The 21133-nt window shown below is 39.7% G+C and overlaps 1 protein-coding gene across 2 annotated transcripts in view; it reads left to right on the forward strand.

Moving 5' to 3' along the window:
• The window catches only part of LOC100694555 (noelin-2), a 39414-nt gene that overhangs the window by 15491 nt on the left and 2790 nt on the right, over positions 1 to 21133 (forward strand). For both annotated transcript variants that reach the window (XM_005462650.4, XM_003457752.5), the window contains exons 3-5: positions 3788 to 3943; positions 10016 to 10235; positions 12556 to 12662. In XM_005462650.4, coding sequence (XP_005462707.1) covers positions 3788 to 3943; positions 10016 to 10235; positions 12556 to 12662 — 483 coding nt within the window. The remainder of the gene's footprint in view (positions 1 to 3787; positions 3944 to 10015; positions 10236 to 12555; positions 12663 to 21133) is intronic.

Here is a 21133-nt window from a genome sequence, read left to right on the forward strand (position 1 = left end):
GGTGCTGTTACATCCTGTTCTCGCTTCACACAAAACGAGAGAGAAATGAGAAAAAGGTAGATGAACACTATCAGAAATAACTCCCTCTTCTCTCCTCGCTCTGCTCTTGTTGAGAGTCTTTTGTATTTATGAATCTTAATCAGCTCAGCATGTCTCTGGAAGTGACACCTAGATCCCGCTGTGAGTGGTAATGTGTGTTTGTGTGTTTGTGTGCGTGTGATGTGGTGTGAGCGCTTATTTTTTATTTTTTTGCTTGTCTGGCCTCCGCAGAACGTGTTGTACAGGAGATGTGTGGGCGGGTTTGTTTGTTTGTTTGTTTGTTTGCATATCACTCCTGAATATCTGGAAATATCTGGGTCATTTTTATAATAGATTTTTTAACACTTCTTTTTCATTCAACATTAAAAGAGATTTCAAGTGTGTGGTACACCCTCTGCCTGGTTAATGACGGTGGAGGGGGTTGTTTTTTAGAGCAGGACACGAAAAGACAGGAACTTAAATGGACCTAATGAGATCTGAGGGAGGGGAACAGGGGGAAGCAAACTGTGCATCTTTGTATCATATTGTTGAGCAGTGAATGGGGGATGTTAAACCCTAAGCATTTAAAAAGCATATTTTCCTCACACTCCTTTAGTTATCCATTTTTATTTATTTACCTGTCTGTTTTTTCGGTCAGGAGTTGTCCGTGCTTCTAAACTGTGATAAAAAATGTTTTTTAATGTGGTGCCCACAACTTTTATGAAATAATAATAATAATATATTTTATTTTTACACAACTTTAAAAATTCCCACCACCTTCCTTTAGTACAGCAAATGAAAAACACATACACAATTAAATTAGTAAATTAAATTAATCAATTATTTAAATTAACAATGAAATAAAATAAACACATAAAACCAGAGGACAATAAAACTGCCCACCATACTGTTTGCAGTTTAAATTTTTACCCACATGAACAGAATGACTGCATCTCGCTCTGTCAATCTGTTGGTACACTGCTTTAGACTCAAATATCTCGACCAATTCGGAAGAATTGCTAAAACACTTGCCGCAGATATTCAAGGACCCCAGAGGTCATCTCGGATAACTTTGGTGATCCCTTTAGTTTTCATCTTTTCCCATTCAAGATCTGTTAAATCTGTCAAAAAACCAGCAGGTTAGCATTTGAGATAGTTTTGTTGGTAGAATTTAACTCCAAGGATCACTGTGTCACTGTACTGTGCTGCAAAGTTTACATCCAGAGTTGCTAGCTTGATTGTAACTCTGTCCCTTTGTTGCATATAAACATTATGTAGTATTATGTATACAGTACTTTGGGGTTTTGGAGTCCCATCACCATTAACCACTTATATATCAAAGGTAGGGTCAGGTGATAAAGCCCCATCCACACAGTGCCAGAGACTGGTTAGTTACCCTTTTGGAACCACCGGTTGCTAGCAAAAAATGTTTATACTCTGGCCTGTTGGTGAAAACCTTCTTGTGATTGCCTTTGTCGCCAACAGATTGCTGTGGTCACCAATAGTTTGTGTGGAAGTTGCTGGCATGTTAGCAAACACTTGCTAGCTACTTTCTGAGAGGTAGTAAAACTGTGAAAAGTGCGACACAAACTGTAAATGGAGACCGGTTGTATTCAGAGTAAAAACTCTGCCCTTGAAATGTGTTGGAAACAGCACCGTGGCACAACTTGTAGATTGAAGGCGACCATTTACAGTTTGTGTTGCACTTTTCACAGTTTCACTACTGCTTGAAAGTAATTTCAATCTTCCATGCAAGCTACACGTGACTGTGGCAGCCTGCTAACGACCAGAACAATTGGAAAGAGCTTTGTGTTGCAACCCTTTATTTACAACTGATTTCTCCTAGAGATTGTCAGCAACTTCCAGAAACCACTTGGCAACCAGTTGGTGAATATACATTTTTTCACTTCACAACCGGTGGTTGTATCATGTCTGTTTTGGTGGACGGCTCTTGAGGAATATGCACATGACATCACCCGAGAAACCTCTAGCATAGTGCGTGAATTTTGACAGGGTAGTGTTGTCTCAAGTTGAACACAGCAAGCTATATTGAAGTACCCAATAACAGCTATGATATTCTTCTTCAGTGAAAATGAAAATTTTAAACAATCACCAATGAATGCCTGAACATGTGTAACATCAGTGTCTGAAAACATCTGCAGCTGTTAGCTAACATTGGCATCACTATCAGTTCTGACAGCATGTCTTCCTCCTGCTGCCTCCTCCGTCTTGGTTGGTGGCCCGTGTCACTACTAGATCCACAAAGGAGTAGACCTAGATGGCAGTGCATCACCAGGGGTGGGTACTACAAAGTAAGATTACTGGGCTAGCAGGCTTAACATCAGTGTTCTGTGTCGTGAAAATGCCTCACTTTTTACCTAGCTAATTCACCATGGTAACTTACATTGAACACATGACCTGGTCAGGAGCAGGTTCTTTCATTTACAGCATGTTTTCAGAGCAGTATATATTATCTGCTTAGAAAATGGAGTATTTGTGTAAGTAGTTGTAAACCTTACTAATGTCAGGAAAGAAGCCATGGTGTAGGTTAAAACAGCTCAGACTGTGGGCTGCATTGTCATTAAAATGTCCATGTATTGATTTGGTGATGCAAAAAGTGTATAAATGCTTTTATACTTGATTTAAATTCACTTAGTCAGTTTTACACGGGTAGAATTGCAGCAATGAGAACGCAGCGCACACTTCAAGTATATCTATTCAATCAATAAAATTAATTTTACTTTGAGTAACCAGTAAACTGAAGCAATTTCCACACCTTTATCACATCTTTACACTCAGTTTATTAGGCTCTGGGACAGTAAGCTATAATGTTTAAATTTATCAGTTTTAAATTCTCAGAACTCTAATATGCAGCAACCACTTTAGAAATAAATAGCAGCACTGAGAGCACACTCAGCTGTAAAATTATGAACGCAGATTAAAATGTTTATTTTAAATGATTAGCTAAATACATAAATAACCAAGTTAATGATCTTCTATAGAAAAAATCTGTTATTCTATTTGCTGTTGTGTTTTTAGGGTCTCTAAAGAGACCAATTTACCATCATCATCTGATAACTCCTCTGACTGAAGCAGGCGTTGCTCATAGGGATCATTTTGTGTGGTAGAAGGGTCAAACGCTCATTGATTGTCATTTACAAGTCGTTAGCTAATGAGCATACTCCAGATAATACTTCTTTCTGAAACATAGAATTACCAACATTTAAAAATTGATCTAATTTTTATACATTATGTTTTCCATAGACTTCCATAGGACTTTGTGCCCCATCTGTTGGCCATTAAAAAGCATTGTTTTTACTTTTCAGACCTGGAATCTTTTCTGCTGTCTGTGCTACAGACAGCAACTAGGTGATTTTTCCTGCTCTTTCATTTCACAATAAAAGTCCTTATATACATATACATTATAAAATATAAAAAATAATATAAAATAATAAGTAAATGATTATTGAAATATAGCATTTTTTTTGTTGGTTTAACATTAACATTCAAACCAGCGTGCAACAACTTTTTTTGTCTTTGCTATGCTAGTTACCGTGGGGGGGGGGGTTAAAAATTCAGTGAACTAGCCCTTTGTTTTTCATCATATCACCACGCAGCCATATTTGTAGGCAAACAACAGGTGTTTGGAAACAAATAACAGGTGCCAGTAATCAGACAGCAGCCAAAGCCAATCATAAATATTAATGGAAGGGACAAACAGTAATCACTGATGGTATCAGCAGTGTGTGTGTGTGTGTGTGTGCATCAGGTCCAGAACGTGAGTCAGTCCATGGAGGTGGTTGACCTGCGGACATCCAGAGACCTGCAATATGTTCGAGACTCTGAGCCACTGCTGAGAGGAGTGGATGGACGGTTACACACTTATGTGGCCAATCCCCGCACTCTGACAGCTAGGAGCCTGCAGGTAAACACGCACACAGAAACACACACACAAACAGACACACACATACACATCAAGTCGCATATAATGCAGACAGTCGCTGCAGGGAACATATAACCTTTGGTGTGAAAACATTGATTTCACGCATGCCAAGCTGAAGTTTCTTGCCTGCTCTCAGACACGCGAGCGTCTTTCATCAAGGGGACAAAACTTGTCTTGAAGCTGTCAATTTGCTGGCTTCATGTCTGCTGTGTTAAAGTGTCGCACAGCCTTTTTTCTGAAGGTGCCAGTAAAACTGCAGCATCACTGCACACATTAAGGCTTCAAGCTGTCATTAAAAAAAAAAATCTGTCTGGAAAGAGTCTGAATTTTAATATTAATGACCAGATTAGAATAATATTGACACACAAAAGCACAGAACATTTTTTCTGCATTTTTCTTTTATAGTTTCTTCCTTGGTACTTTAAATTTGCAGGAGAGAGAAGATAAGATTGCCTTCCTGGATAAGTATTGCCTTTTACTGAGGGAAATCTGAATGTATTTCACTTCCTAAATTAGGAGTACTAATCTCATTAGGCTTGGTGTTTTCTGCCATGATGCCACTGGCAGGCGTCTGTGCCAACAACAAAACGTGGGGGGGGGCTAGTGAAAGATTATTTCAAGAGCTACAGAGAATGACAGGCCGTGGATCTCAGGAGGGAGAGTTGAATGATCTAAACAGTTAAATCAGCTGTGAAACGGCTTCATTTGGCAGCTTAATGACACTGAAGTGGAAGCCTAGCATAACCCAGCACACTGTTTACACATGGATGTAACTTTAAGCAGTGATTTAAGGACTTTCATCTCACAGGAAAGATAGGCGAAAACCATTTCCACAATTAAGGTTTGTTTATCTGCCGCTTTAACAGCTTTTTTAAATCTATATTAAGTTGATCAGAAACGGATGTAAATGGATTTTAAGAATGAAAAGTGATGTGAAAAACTAATTATTTTCTTGTGTGACTTTAGAAAGACAGATAAAAGTAACAAATATAACCGCCAACACATTTGAAATATGGAAATGTGGTTAAAAATCATATGATTGTGCATTAAACAGCTGCTATAAAGTGGTCGGTTTAAAGGACTTCCTGGAGCGCTCTGACTGAAGGTGCTACTGGTGATAACCTCCTGGGCATGGCGTGGGTGTGTGGGGATCATAACTCATGTCAGCTTTAAGAGCATTCTTCTCTCTGCCACAACAGTGCTGGACTGTTTCAAGCTCAGACCTGACCACAGAGCCTTCTTAATAAGTTTGTCTTCTCTGTTCCTGTCTGCTGTGCGGTCTCCTTCACCCCAGCAGGCCACAGCAAAAACAAAGCACTGGCCACTATCATATTGTCCACACTGCACAGCAGGAGTGGAATGGCCTCAGCCTTTGTCTTTGTCTCTTACTGTACCCCGCCTCCATATGGTTCTTCCAGTCCAACTTGTTATTGATCACACCAAGATGCTTGCAACTGAAGATAACTTTCACCTCGATGCCTCAAGTGTCATTTATCAGCATGTCACCGGTGTTCTTTACACTGTTGTTTTCATTTATTTAGATATGCAGGTATTTGTTTTTATGCACAGCTCTCTTTTTGTGGTTTTCTTCATATACGACACTCCAATATGGCCAAACATCTCGACTTTGTTCTTGTCTGTCCAATAGACATTGTTCCATAAGTCTTGTCTAGATGCAGCTTTGCAAACACGGCCATCCTCTGGCATGATCCAGTGCTAATTTCAATTCACACGGTTCTCAAATGCACTGTAAAATAATGAAAAAGCTGTCATAATACTGCACAATCCCATATTCACACACACATAACAGCCCTATATTACAGTGAACAGAGATAAACTAATACAACAAGCTTGAAAATAACAATAACTAACTAACTAATGACAACGAACAATAAAAATGTACATAAGTTAATAACATTAAAGGTTTATATCTTAAAACACAATGAGAACAATCCTGGCTCTTATCCATTGAACAAGAGCCAGGAAGTTCACCAGGAACTTATACTATTTCAGTTAATTGGACCATGTATATAAATTTAATAAACTGATATAAAACCAATCAATCTTAAAAATAGTTGATCAGTGCTACTATTCACAGAAGTAGACTTCTATTAAAGATAATGAGTATTTTCACAGCCAAACACTTGAATTATTTGCTCTTTCTATCAAATTACCTCACTTCCAGCTTTGAAAAGGTAACATGGGAGGAAAAAAATGCTTAAAAGAAAGGTGACATAAATGTCAAATAGAAAATGGTTAAACCTCAGATAAAAACGATACCAGATCCAAAGTAAACATTGTAATTCGACAGTCATTTTGAGGTGTCACACACAGCACACATTATGCACAGTAAATTAGATCACGGGGCCAAACTGTCAAGTTCTGCTGTAACGTCTGCAAAACAGCATTCGTGCAAACACCTTGACTTTGGCACGCAGCACAAATTTGGCTCCTTGCTTCCGCATCCTCTTCCTGAAAATGAAACAAAATGTCACCTTTTTGACACAGTGGGGGGGACAAAGCATGCATCGCAAATAGTCAGAGCAGGACTTCCCGGGAGCGCTCTGAGGCTCACAGCTCTTGACAAAAAAAGACAACCTGATGGAGGATAGCAGCCAAATATAAATCAGGTTATTTTTGTTTTGTTATGGACGGAGTTCCAGAAAACTGAGCACACCTTGTGGCCTCAGTTGTTGTCATCTTTAGACCCTCTACTTTTACTCTACTGAAATACAGCCATTTACAGTCATAGTACCTTAAAGGTATACTTAGTAGATGAATGAATGCAGAATATTTAAACACAGGGAATGGCATTAACCTACATTCTAATCTTGGAGACCTTTTGGATTTTATTACATTTAGATTTTATAACAAAATGTAAATAAAGAACAACGAACAATGAGGCAAGCAGCTGGAAGGGCATTTATCTGCACTCAGCTTAAGTTTGCAGAATTTAAGATTATTATCCATTTTTATTTGTGTTTATTTAAAGAAAACTTTTTAAGCACAGCATATTTACACTGGAAAAGAAAAGGAAAGCTGTGTAAATTTGAAGAAGCCTTTTTGACTCAACTAAGCAGTGAACTGTTGTATCAGCTTGATTCAGTGAAATTTAGGATCACTGATCTAATTGTGTGTTCAGTGACTAATTCAACTGAAAACACGTCTATTGTCCTGTTCGAGTGGCTAATGAGGTAAGGCCCGTGCTAATTCGGATTAAAACTGATAATCTACTATTGGAAAGGTAATTGCTTTTTCACCATGCTCTCCAACTGAGAGGTGAACTTAGACAAATATGCACACACATATGTGTGTATGTGTAAGCCTCAGGAAGTGTAACCTAAATTCAGAAGGTGATAGCTGATTGAAAGACTGCCATCCCAGTTCAGTATGTATTGTGAAGCTTGATATCTCAGCTTATATTTGTGATATATTTGCTTGCTCATCTTGTCAATGTCAGTAATTCCAAATTTACAAGTGAATCTTTTCAATAAATTCAGTTCTATTTTATTTTTATAATGCCAAATCACAACAACAGTTGCCTCAAAGCATTTAATATTGTAAAGTAAAGAGAAACCTCAACATTAAGGCGACCCTCAATGAACAAGTGCTTGGCGACAGGGGGAAGGAAAAACTCCCTTTTAATAGGCTTTAGGATCCGTCTGTCGTGACTGGTTGGGGGTGATTGGAGGAAACAGGACAAAACATGCAGTACTTCACAGTCCTTCATTGGTTAGTTTGTCTTATCATGGATTTATGAAATATACATTTAATATTCTGTGGTCCCACGAAGAATAGTTTTGTTTTTAGTGTGTACAAGAAATAACCCTCAGAAACCATCTTGTCCGACTGTAATCTTCACCATAACCCCAAACCAAGTCTTCATATTAGAAGTCATTAATAATTAAGAATTAAAAATATTTAATTCATGCGGACTTTGTCTGCAAAAAGGGACGCAAGCTCCACACTGTGACTGTATACACAGATGTTTTTTTGCCTGCTCATAAAAAGCAGTAGAAGTACACACACACACACACACACACACACACACACACACTAACCCTTACTTACCCCAATAGGGCATATTACCGCCTCCCCATAAATCCATTCTGCCTTTCATCTCTTGCCGAGCATATCTTAACAACTGGGGGGGGTCTGTTTTTAAGTTTTTATATAGTTGGTTTATGCATATGCGTGTGTGTGCATGTGTGTGTGTGTGTGTGTGCATATGATTGTTGCTCCTGGGGGGTTTTCACAGTCATAAGCTTTTGCCTTTGCACTGAGAGGAAAGACTCCTGAATATTTATGTGGAACTTCAGTAAGTTTATCAATAACTAAACAGTATTTTTAACCCATGGAGGAAGGAAACAAGGGTGGAGGGTGGGAGTGGAGAATGGGATGTCAAACGGGAGTCATAAACAGAGAGAGATGGTGGAGGAAAGAGGAGGAAAGAGACAGGAAAGGAAGCCTTATTGCACCTAAATGTTTCTTGGTGGGAGGGAGGACATGAGAGGACTGTGCAAGGAGAAGTAAGAGGGAAAGTAAAGGTTAAGCAGAGACTGGAGGAGAGATAAAAGTGTGAATCAGGAAGGGAGAGATTAGAGAAATCGAGATGAAGGCGGAGACGTGGCAGGGGAGGGATTAGCCAGGTAAAGTGGTTCGCTGTCTAACAAACCATGGCACCTTTGGCATTTTGTCAAAATTGGGGTTTTAATGAATATTTAATCAACTTGCAATTATATGCAAAGAACACTGCCAATATCAATCAGTGGTGATGATGTAGTGAGCTGAAGCTGCTCGGAATTACAGAGTTTTCACGCTGTGCTCTTGTGACATGTAAAAATTGGAAAAATGCGTCGTAGTGATGTTGGAAAAGTATTCAGGTCGCGATTTCAAGACAGCAGGGGAGGGATTAGATACATAAAGTGTTTGACTGACTGCCAACTGCTGACTGTTTCCTGGATATGTTGTTGTGTTTGTGTGCGGGGGTGCAGAGTACTAAGAAGATGATAACATTTTTGTCTTCGCTTTTGACACTTCTCTTTATCCTTCTCTCTTTTCCATATCAAATCCAGCTCTTTATTCAGCAAGCTGAAACAGAAGATAGATCTAAGTATCAAGGCTAAAAGCAGAGATATAAAAGTAGCAAATAAAAATGTATTGTCCCTCTTTCTGCAAGCACAATTGTTTCATATGCTATCCATATTTTTATTGATCTTCATTTAAGCTGATTAGAGGGGAAAAAAGGGCCTTTCTGGCTTGAAATGATCCAGAGTGCATTTTTTTAAAATGAGAGATTTCCTCCATCCATTTTATGCTGCTTATTTGGGTCACGTTGCCAGAAAAGACTTGCCCAGACGTACTCTCTTCCAGCACATCTTCCATCACCTCCTGTGGGACCGTGAAGCGTTCTCAGGCCAGATGGATTGCGCAGTCCCTCTAGCATGTTCTGGGGGCGCTTTCCATTCGGTTAACGTGGTTCTCCGCTTCCCTCGCTCACGTCTGTTCCTCGGAGAGAGCAAAGAGATGCGGCGACAGAGGCAGAAATGAAATATGATGTGCAGCATCTCAGCTGCCAAATGCGCAGAAAGAATTAAGGAAGCAAAGTAAATATTCCTCTGAACCAAACGCAAAGGAAAAGAGAGCTTTACGTGTTTCAGTTCATTTCATTTGTCTCCTACCAACAAGTTTATCAGCAACAGGTACACCAGGGGGCTGCCATGTGACGCAAGGCTTGGCTGAAACATGTGCTCAGCTTTCAGCATCGACGAGTAAACAAAAGGGACAGTTGAACAGATTCATTTGAAACATTCACAGGTGGCAGGCAGCACAACGGGAGATTAAGGATGACAAGGAGCGTAATGAGAAACAAACCACTAACCCTGTTACACACGCTGGGATGAGGGTCACCCTCACAGGGCACCCTGACCAGTCCGGACACATAAACTGCCTCAAGTGTGCCTCAGAGGGTGGCACTACACCGAACTACAGCAACTGAAAGAGAAAAATAATGACTGCAAATGCCCTCTCTCACTTTCTTTAACTCGTTCACAGGAGTTAAAGGGTCAGATGTCTCAGCTACGGCCCCTATTGTCAGTGGTGGAGCAGTACAGACTGGATCTACAGACGCTGGCCACCTTGCGGATGGAGCTGCTTAACCTGTCGATCGTCCTGACAGCTATCCAGGAAGAGATTGGAGCATACGACTACGAGGAGCTTCAGCAGAGGGTCCTGTTGCTGGAGACCAGGCTGCACAGCTGCATGAATAAACTGGGTACGTGCTGGGAAGAAAGCAATAATAAAATATGACTTTGCTGCCTTTGACAGTAACTCACGCGTTTGCAATTTGAACATGAAAGCGAAAAACATGAACGTGCGGGGGGTGGAAGCAGCTTAAAGGAGCACTCCGCAGGTTTACACACTCAAAGATTTATTTATAACAACGATTCATCAGTCTGCAAAAATGGCTCTATAAAAAAAACTGTATTATAAACAAGAAGAACGTTCAGGAAGAATAATGGAGGGGAGTGAAGTTTAAAAACGTGCAAATTTACCACAGGGAGTGAGGAAGGAGTGTAACAGATAATAAGTCTCATCAGGTTAGTACACAATTTGCAAAGTCAGGCCTACCAAACTAGGATATACCCAACTAGATCACTTACACTAAATGAACCTGTGTAGGTTCTCAGTCAGCGAGGTCATGGCAGTCTTAAGAACTTTTTTAAAAAGTGACTGGACTTCTTAATATTTGTTGAAAATGTTTCACCTCTCATCCAAGAGAGTTCCCAGTTCTAAAACCAAAATGTGGAGACTCTGAGGTATTTAACTTCTAGCAGGGTTTCTTTGCATCAGGTGACCTCAGTAGTTCACATGATAGGGTGGGGCAAGGTCTCACAGTGGTTTCACCCAAAGCCCTTGGTGGTGTTGTTTTTAACACTTTGGCTCATGCGATGACGCACAATAGTGGGTCAAGACTTCACTAAACAGGACATTTAGGGAAAGATGCTTACATACATAAGGAAAATCTGAGCTTGAAAAAGATGACATTGGGAATACAAATTAAGAAGTTGGCCTAGCTGACTTGGAACAGGACCAATTGGCAAAGGAACAAAGGGAAGCAGGGGAGTACAAACTGGACATGCAACCCAGTATCATGGCAAAACGTGTAATAGACATGCCAGTCCACTGTGTCCATTCCACGATTTGCCTCTCCAAAACATGAAATGGACTTTACCGCGTGCAGAAATTCCATTACCAGCAGGGGAAGATAATATATTTAAGCCAAACAAATGTATTAAGTACATTCCAGGGTCCTTAATCGGCAGAACAGATTAAGCTAGGCGGCTAATGTGTATATACATGCAAAGGTGTTAATAAAGTCTGTTTAAGCACTTTCACAATTTTCATGTTGGCTTGAAATAAAATATTTTCCTCTGCTGTTACTGCAACTTCTGCATGCATGTACATTTCACATTTTAGAGAGGCAAAGCGGCAATGTGTCTGTTGCAAGCTTTTTCGGGTTGGGATATGTGCAGCTTTTGCAGACAAGCACATGGAATAGCTATAGTGAAGTATAACTATAGTTTAGGATTAAAGAGATTTTAGGAAGGATTCTTATTTTATTTACTTGGTAAGAGTTGAGGGTGTTTGTTCAGTAAAAAACAATAAGGCAGATAGCCATCGGGTAGTAACATGCGGAGACAGCTATGGGGAAACAGATGGACATTCCCGGTTTCCTCTTTGTGCTAAGCTAGGCTGCTGGCAGTCGCTTCATTTTTACTGGACAGACATAAGAGTGGTATTGATTTTCTCATCTAACGCTCCAATGGGCAGTGAATAAATATTTTCCACAAAATGTCAAAGTATTGCTTTAAGAGCAGCAGAGAGTGCTCTAACAACAAAGTCTAACATGGGGACAGAAACAGAAGTGCGCTTATTTAGGCCCATTTTGATGAAAATTGAAAAGCTGGGACACAATAAGCCTGTTTGTGGAAAGCATACAAGTGGATGTTGATGTAGAAGTGCGTTGTGATTTTTCCGGGAACGTTTTGACACTGGGTTTGATCTAAATAGCTGTCTCTGTTGAGATCCATTATAACTGATGTTAATTCAGGTGGCTGAAAAGGCTGTATTAAAACTCTCAGTGAAAAAAACAACTACACTTTTCAAACCTAAAGACAGTGTTTTATAGTTGTAGTAATGTACATGGGGTATCACTGTGAGTGGGCAGTAGTCTTAAAGTTATTGATCTAAATGACTAAATCACCCAAATGTACACTTCTGTGTTATCTTTTGGAGAAATAGAAACTGCTTTTTCACAGCTCACGCTTGGGGGCGTAAACACATTTTCAAGTTTTTATGAAGCATTGCTGAAGTGAGTTAAGACTGGTGGCAGGTGATGGCTGCTCATAAACCAGCTGGCCAAGTCACCTTGACGACGAGCATTACTCAAACCAATCCGGATAACATGAGCACAAACTGGTGCTCCATCTGCATCATCTTCTCCATGTGGCTGCTCTATGCATAAACAACAGATCTAGGATGGAGGATCTCCGCCTCAGAGTTTACATGGTTCGTTTATCATTTGTTAACAGGATGTGGTCGTCTGACTGCCGTTAGCAACCCCATCACTGTGAGAGCCTCGGGATCCCGCTTTGGCTCTTGGATGACTGATGCCATGATTCCCAGCTCTGACAGCAGGGTAGGTGTACAGTGTGCTTTGTCTTTTTTCTGTTTTTTCTTCTTCAGTTTGTTCCATTTATATATATTTTTTTTAAAAAGGTTTACAGTTGGGGTTAGAATAAGGTTTAGGTTAGGATTGAAGCATTTGGTGGTCTGGCTTGGGGAAAGTCCTTCTAGAAGCAAGTCTCGCCACTCAGTAGCCATATTTGTAACTCTTACAGAACCCCTTACTTACATGAAAGTGGACCGAGATGTTACTTTAATTTCACTGAAACATAAAAATGCAACTTTAAAAAGTCTGATAACTTGGTTATGCTTTGACCACCATGCCGACTGCCCTCAACCCTTAAATCATCATCTCTCTCTCATACATTTCACTTCTTTCTGCTGTCATTTATCTTGTTGTATCCTGTTTTTATTGTGTGTTTATCACTATTTCTGAGATTATTTAATTAATTACATTTATTTATTTATGGTTGTAGCTGGAGGGATGTTTGTTTGTTTGCTGCTGGGTATTTGAATCTCTGCAAATTTCATGATGTTACAGATTCATTCATTACTCAATCCAGAGTGATGTCTTTGGCGACCCACCAGAGCAGCTGAACAACAGTAAACTAAGAGCAGTGTTGAAACTCTGCTGTCACATGTGGGCAACATGACTGGCTAATAGTTTCCTGGTTTATATAAGCAGCTCTTCTGGTAGTACAAAATTCCTCTTCTTTCTTCTTTAGTTGGAAATGCACCAATCAATTTCCTGGCCGAGGTTCAGACTGGTGACTGGTTACCTCCGCCTGTGCGTGTGCGTGTGGGAGTCATTCTTTCTGTAAACATGATAGCTTGAAAAGTTTTGAATGAATTCTCATAAAACTTTGCAGTAATGCAGAGTGAGGTCACACATGCTTACATCCACCAAGGTCGGCAAGGTCAACTTAATGATTTATTGGTCAAAAATGGACAAAAAATCTCAATACTGTAGAAACTATGATTCTTAGAAACTTAGAAACTAAGTGTAGCATGTATTGTCAACATATACAATATAAAATATCATCTCAAATTTGACCTCTGACCTCTTCTTCAAGGGCAAAAGATTGATCTGAAGGTCAAAGTGATAATAATGCTATATAGAGCTGTTTTTATTAAAACTATGCTTCTTACTGCTGTTGTTTGTCTTGACAGCATAGAGACATATAGGGAATTATATATCTGGATTCTGGATATCATGTTACTTTGGACCTCTGACCTCTTCTTTAAGGTCAAACTTTCAATCTTTCACAAAATGTTTTTTATCTTTAAAATTGTATCTAAAATGCTTTTGCCTTTGTTTGTATTGGTAACAGTTGAAATGATACTGCTATATGGGGATTCTTCTGTCACATAGTTTGCATCCAAATATCATCCCAGTTGGGAGATCTGAGATGTGTTATATCTCTAACAAAAGTATTATCAAGAAAAAGAGATGAGCTGCCTAGTTAGAAATATGGTGTAGTATAATATTATATAATAGGCTCAAGTTATTTACAAATCAACACTCGTTATCCATCGCCTACTCCCACATACTGTTTGTGTAATCAAAGTGCAAATCTTTCATGCTACCCTTATCTGATTTTTCCTTCACTACAAATGTCGTAAAGTACATTTAAAAAGATTTTTTTTTAATGAATATATACAAAATAAAATCCTATTTCTTTAAGAGTAAATACGGCCCAGAGAACGAGCTGCCTTGATGGAGGTTTGTGCTCCTGGAGTGCTTCTTGTTTATTTATGTAATAGTCTCTGACTCTATCTCGCCTCCTTCATGTTGCCAATGCTAGCATAGTGGCCAGTATTTCTCAAATGTAACTATTTGCAGTTTCTTCTTTTCACAGCCCCGCTGAACAATTTATGAGCTTCATTGATTTAACTTAAATTACTGCACCGCAAAAAAGGAGACATTTTCACACCACCTGCATTTCAGTGTTTATTTGCTCCAACTCACAGATGAGCCGCTTGGCGCAGTTGTCACAGCGGCATCCGTCCACCCGCTAATGTTCTGGAGATATATTTAGATGTTAAATCATGTTAGGTTAAGTTCTTAGCAGGTCAGTCTTTTTTTTTTTTTAAGTCAAAAGTTTTCTCTGCTAGGTGTTACATTCATAAGGGTCCCCACAAAGATAGGCATGCAAATATGTGTGTATGTACTTGTTAGTATTCGTGTTGTGAGGGCATACATGAATGTCATATTAAAGTTTCAATACACATGCACCCATAAGAAATTAATCATTGAATTTTTAGTGTGAAGTCACGGTGTGAGCTTAAATGTACTGTAAGTTTGGATTTAGATGGAGTAAAGGGAACTGATGTAATCATCAAAACAAGACTATGTGCTCTTGTGGGCACATGACAAGTACGGCAGGTGAAAGTGGTCATAAAGTTGCCCGCTTCTGTATTTTCGCTGATGTATTTTTCAGTTTCTTTCAGCCTCATTTCTAACATGACTCCTGTGTGCACTCTGTCTCCGCTCACTGCGAGCTTCACCCATTTCACACACACACACACACACACACACACACACACACACACACACATTCTGTTCAGGGAGTGCATATTAAGCTAGTTGTCAAGGCGACTGTCTCCCAGTTGCCAGGTGTGATTTATATCGCCATGGTGACCCTTGCCTGTTCTCTATTAGAATGTCTCCCTGGTGATGAGAAGGCGCTATACACAGCAGCAGTATCCCAGTTATTGCTGTCTGTTTCCCAGTTCCAGGTGTGACTGGTGTAGTTATGGGTGGCAGCTCTTTCCCAACAACTGGAAGCTTTTTCTGGTCTTTTCATGCTGTACAGTAGGTGATGATCCTGAATCAGAGTGTGGAGAAAGCACAAGAAGTGCACTTTTACAAATACACAATTTTTTTCTGTATTTGTATTGTTTTTAAATAAGTCAGCAAAAGAGTGCTTCAATCACTTTTATGTTTTTTTTCCCCCCTCTTAGCCTTAGGGAACCCTGTAGAACAAATGCAGTAATGTTTATCATTAAGTCCTTTACATTTCCTCCCTCACAAGACATTTGCAGAGCTGTTTCCTTTTACAGAAGTAATTATTTCTGCATGTGTTTGCCAGGCTCTAAAAAATGCATTTAGAATTTTACAACCACTCCTGCACTGGCACAACAAAACAAAACAGTTGCTCCGTACACAGCTGGAAAGGGCGCAGCTATAAAACGGTGAATACATTTTACTGACTGACGCTGCATATGGACTCTTTGGATGCATTTAGGAGAACTAAAAACCAGTCAAGATGACTCACTCGAATGAAAATTGCACACTTGGTTCACAGGCACAAAAAAGCTTCCGTATTTGCTCCCATGTTGTGAACAAAAAAGCAGAGCTTTCAAACTGTTGAGTAAGTTCAGCCTGTTTTCATTTCCAGTACAGTAAATACTGATGTACTGTAGAAGTCTCTGCCATCTCAGAGTGTCCTCTGAGTTTGGTTATATGACACGCCAACTGATGCTTTTTACATATGGATGCATGTTAAGCAGCTTTAGCAGCATGCTTTCTATGCTTTCATGCTGTTTACCCCAAATTCTGACTCTACCTCCAAAATGTGAAAATCCCAACCGATTCATCGGCTTTTGAAATATTTAGACCAGCCTTGCCACATTCAGTCCACTTAAATCACCTTTCTTGTCCATTTTAAAGCTCACTTTGAACTTCAGCAGGTCGTCTTGACCATTTCGACATTTCTTAAGGAATGCCATGTGATTGGCTGAACAGCTGAACAGCAGTGCCTAATAAAGTGGGAAGTGGGTTAATATGTAAACATAGCATACTGATTTGGGCAGACATTTCTCACATGAAACAGAATAATAATATGTAATGGGCTGTGACTGAATCTAGTTTACTTGTAATGATAAATACCATTAGCATAATAACTGACTGTAATTTATAAGGAAGCCATTAATCTGCCAGTAGAACAGCTGACATTTCCTTGTTTCCATACGTCTGCCACTCGATCTAGTCTTCTCTCTTTTTGTGTTGCGGTAATTGAAAGTTAAAAGTTAACTTTGTAACTATTTATAAAAAGGAAAATGTGCAATAACCTTAATTTTAAAGTAGTAATAAAAAAGACCTTCTATTAAAGAAAAATTACAAACAAGATATTGTGTGTTGTTAAATTGTCTGGTTACTCTTTAAGAAACACTTTTATCCACTTAATTTTAGTAAATGTGACCAGGTTCTGTAGTTTTTGGCTTCTAAAACTAACTGCAAAATTATGAAGGAGTGAAAATGAAACTAATCAGGGAGTGAAAACAAAGTGTGAAACTTAAGCTCCAGAGGAGGGAAAATCACGGTCTGACAAATTCGTGATTTATTAATACTCTTAAATGCAAATTCAACACCCTAATGATGCAAATTCTGTTTTCTTTCCTTTCCTTTCCTTTCCATGCACACAGCAGCTTTGGCATTAATTTCATCTGCTGTGTTATGACAAAAAGAATCAAACCTAAGCGAGGCACAAAAGAGTGGTGTGGGTGTAGCCGAGAAGATGATGTGACTTTGACAGCCATTGTGTTCTTGTTGTTAAAGCTGTTATTCTTCATGATTAGACCAGCCAACTGACGGACAATCATCTTATTGAATCGATTTCCCAAAAAACAGGCGGCTTTTTATTCCCATCTCATCAAAAACAGACAAAAAAATCCAAACAATCATGTTGATAATATTTTCTCAGGCTTTGTTTATAATAGTGCACATATTGAACATCACAGAACATCACCGACCAATTAATGTGTTTGTTTTTAAAATTTTGTTCTCTTTATCAAAAAGACACACACACACACTCACACACACACACACACACACACACACACACACACACACTGTGAGTCAAAATGAGTAAAGTCATTCTCATACATCCTTTGGTATCCATGACTACAGGGTGCCACTTTGGCATTTATGAATTCTTCATTAGCTCATCAGCGCGCAAATGTGCATGTGTGTGTGTGTATATGCACGCGGTACACACTCGCACGTGCGCGCACGCACGCATGGACACACCTGTCGCTGTATTTGAGAACAGCTGCTGAGGTGTGGATATCCCCTGATCTGTCAAGATGCCTCAGCTGATAGTGTGAGAACGAGCGAAAGGGCGAGAGAGACATAGCAAATGGAGCGGGGTGGGGAGAGGAGGGGGGCATGAGGACGGTTGCTGAAGAGGTGTTAGGCAGGGGAAGAAGAAGTGAAACAAGAGGCAAACAGAAGGAGGAGACGAGACAAAGAGAAGAAGAAGAAGAAGAGGCAGTGAAGGCTGATCAAAAGAGCAACTAATAGGGGAGCCGGGGAGGTGATGGTGAAGGTGAAAAATGGGAAACCAAAGAAAGCAGAAGAATAAGAAGTGAAAAAGAAAAGGTCAAGCGTTTTAGTGCATAATTCCCCAGTAGCAGTGGGTTAAATCAGGGTTAATTCTTCGATTAGCTTCGAATTGTAGTTGTTGATCTGGTTCACCCTGCTGAAAACAACAGTGTGAATGCTACAGTAGATCCTCTTCTGGTGAGGGTTTTTAGGAACATGCTCTGTAAGCGATGGTGAAATTCAATGCATTTGTTACTTCTAGGCTTCGGTTTTGTATTTCTATGGTTTACAGTTATCTTTAAAGCTCCCCGAAAAGCCTTCCGGTGATCGAAAACGCAGCGGCAGGCAAACTAACAGGGGATGAGAATAAGAGATCACATTTCTCCTGGATTATCTTCTCTTCATCGCCTCCCTGTTAAACCCAGAATTAAATTACAACATTAGAATATAATACTATATTTGCATCAAAGCTCAGGCGTGCTTGACATGACATTACACTTTGAGATATGGTTAAAGATGAGCCAGGTTCACAACCCTCTGATATTTACTGTAGGCCTCTGTTTGCAGGCCTTTGATTTGTTAGGGTTGATCAGGTTAAATAGGAGCTGTGTTTTTGTCAGACAGTTAGGGCTGAATGTGAAGCAGTAGTCTGACATTTTGGCAAATATGCTCATATTTGTTAGGGTAAGATGTAAAGAGCCTAACAATGGGAGCATTCTGCAAATTACCTGTGTCTAGTTTTCCTATATATGCAATGCATCAGTGGCTCTTTACTTAAATAGCATAAGTAATTTAAGTAATGTATCAGTATTAGTAGTGTAAGTAATGTATTGGTATTTCCAGTACTGTGCTAATGTCTCAAGCCACCCCTTGTTTCCTTGTATTTTCCCTCCATGGAGCCAGACATTTGTGTAATTTTTTAAAGTGGTCTTGAGCAATAGTTCTCCAGGTTTTCTGAAGGTCTTTCAAAGGTTGCCTTTGGACACTGGATGCTTTTTCACCCAGGGGGTGAATCAGAGTTCTGTCTACACATAACAGACAACAAATGAAGAATCAGCAGGCTTAAAAACTATTGACAGGAGATGAACAGTATCTGTAACTCACATCCTTAAGAAACAGGAAATTATCCAGCAGTGACCTGACACAGGACCTGAAAGATGCATCTGGTGCTTCAGTTGATCCATCTACTGTTCACTGAAACCTCATCAGAATGGTCTCACTGAAAGGTTGGGTATCAAGAAGCCATCTTTAAGGAAAGGAACAGGAGAAAAGGTTGAGGTATGCCAAATCACACAATAACTTATTTTTCAGCATCACAATGATCCCAAACACACTGCTAGTGTTTTAAAAGTATACCTGAATAGGAGAACACACTGTCAGTCATGGATTGGTCTCCCCAGAGCTCAGACCTCAACATTATTAAGGCAGTGTGGGGTCATCTTGATACAGAACAAAACAAAAGGCAGCAAAAGTCCAAAGAGCACTGAATGTCCTTTAACAAGCCTGGAGAAATATTCTAAGACTACTTAAAGAAGAGAGTTTGTCTATGCGAGTTCAGGCAGTGGCTATAGCAAATTTACAGACTGTATTTCCATGTATATTTTCAGATGTTTCAATAAATCCTTGTATCTATTTCCCATTTTCCTAGAAAAATATTTTTAAAAAGAGAGTGACTTCTGCACAGTACTGTATATGTTTCCCTCTTCAGAAATAAAAATGCAAGAGCCTACTCTGTATGAAGCTACAAACCTGTAAGCTAAGCTAACTAGCAGTAGTTTCAGAGTAGTATCAGTCCACTGATCACAGCAGTGTTTATTCGGCCTCTGGCTCCTCATGTTTAAGTATCCTTGTGAGAGATGTTGAACCCTAAATTGCACCTGATGCTGAGACCGGTGCCTTTACTGGCAATAGTGTATCTGTGCATCAGTTACATGCTAAAAATGCCCTGTAAATGCGGTTCAACCCACTAATGTAAACCAACATGTAACTGCCAGTATGAAGAGACCCACTTGAAATGTCAGACGTGCTCCCGAATGAATATTTGCAGAGAGCAGGACCTGTGGATATTCTTTCCCCTTAGTGTAGTCACAGCGGGGAGGGATCACTTCACAGCATGTGGATACTGTAATAGGATACAACTGATCCTTTAAGGGCGTATGGGAGTAGGCCAGCCGGGAGGGGAGCAGAAAGAAAATAGCTCACTAATTTGTAAAACTTAGATGTAAGCTCTAGAAGCAGAAGAAGAAAACAAAATCCCGAGTCACTTTCCGTGCGCACCGTTTGCTATATAATCAGTATCTGGAGCTTGTTTATTTAAAGTAAATGGTGCATTCAGACACGAGAAGATTACAGCTGCCAATAAACAAAGGGACTCGTCTTCCTTTGAAACCTATTTAAAAGCGAATTAAAACTGAGAAAGCTTCATCAGTGTTTGGAGGAGAGAAGAGAGCGCTCTGGAAGGAGCGGGAGAGGCCAATCACTCTGCTTCATTGTCTTTTCAAACCACTAGCCGAGTCTCAATTAAACTCTGTTATTGAAGGCCCTCAAAATAACGGCAATCAGTTACCTTTGTCTGAACGTCTCTAATTCAATGTGAACTTTAAATATTGCTGCTACAAATTAACTGTAATTTAAAAAAATTGCTGTTCTACTGCAGGAGAGGTTTTTTTCCTCTTAACAAAAAGGTTCCTTTTCATCTGCCCCCTCCCCACCCCCCCTTTTTTTATCTGGCCTCAGTACTTTTCAGTCTTTGCGGGGGGGATAACGAGCATCTTTTCCACCAACAATGCTCTCTCTTCCCAGTGCTCTCTGCTCTTTTCTTTCATCTGCTTCACCTCTCGTCCCCTCCCCGGGTAATTAATCCTCCACGCTGCCGACGCTCAATTTTCCACCCATCCCATTTCTTCTCTGGTCGTTTGTTTCGCCACTGATCTTTTTCATCGTCTACTTCCTCCCCACAACTTCTTCCACTGTCCTATATTTACAGCTCCTCTCATTACACTAAGATTATTGGGGTTTTTACTTTTCATCAGGCGGTTATTCAAATTCAGGTCAGCTTGATTGAGGAGGTGGGAAAAAGGTGGACATCAAACATCCATACCAGAATTTATTGCTGCTAATTATCTCCGGGAATGTTATAAACTGTGGAAATGCATAGC

The sequence above is a fragment of the Oreochromis niloticus genome, linkage group LG6 (genome assembly GCF_001858045.2).
Source record: "Oreochromis niloticus isolate F11D_XX linkage group LG6, O_niloticus_UMD_NMBU, whole genome shotgun sequence".
In the NCBI taxonomy this organism is placed as follows: Eukaryota; Metazoa; Chordata; class Actinopteri; order Cichliformes; family Cichlidae; genus Oreochromis; species Oreochromis niloticus.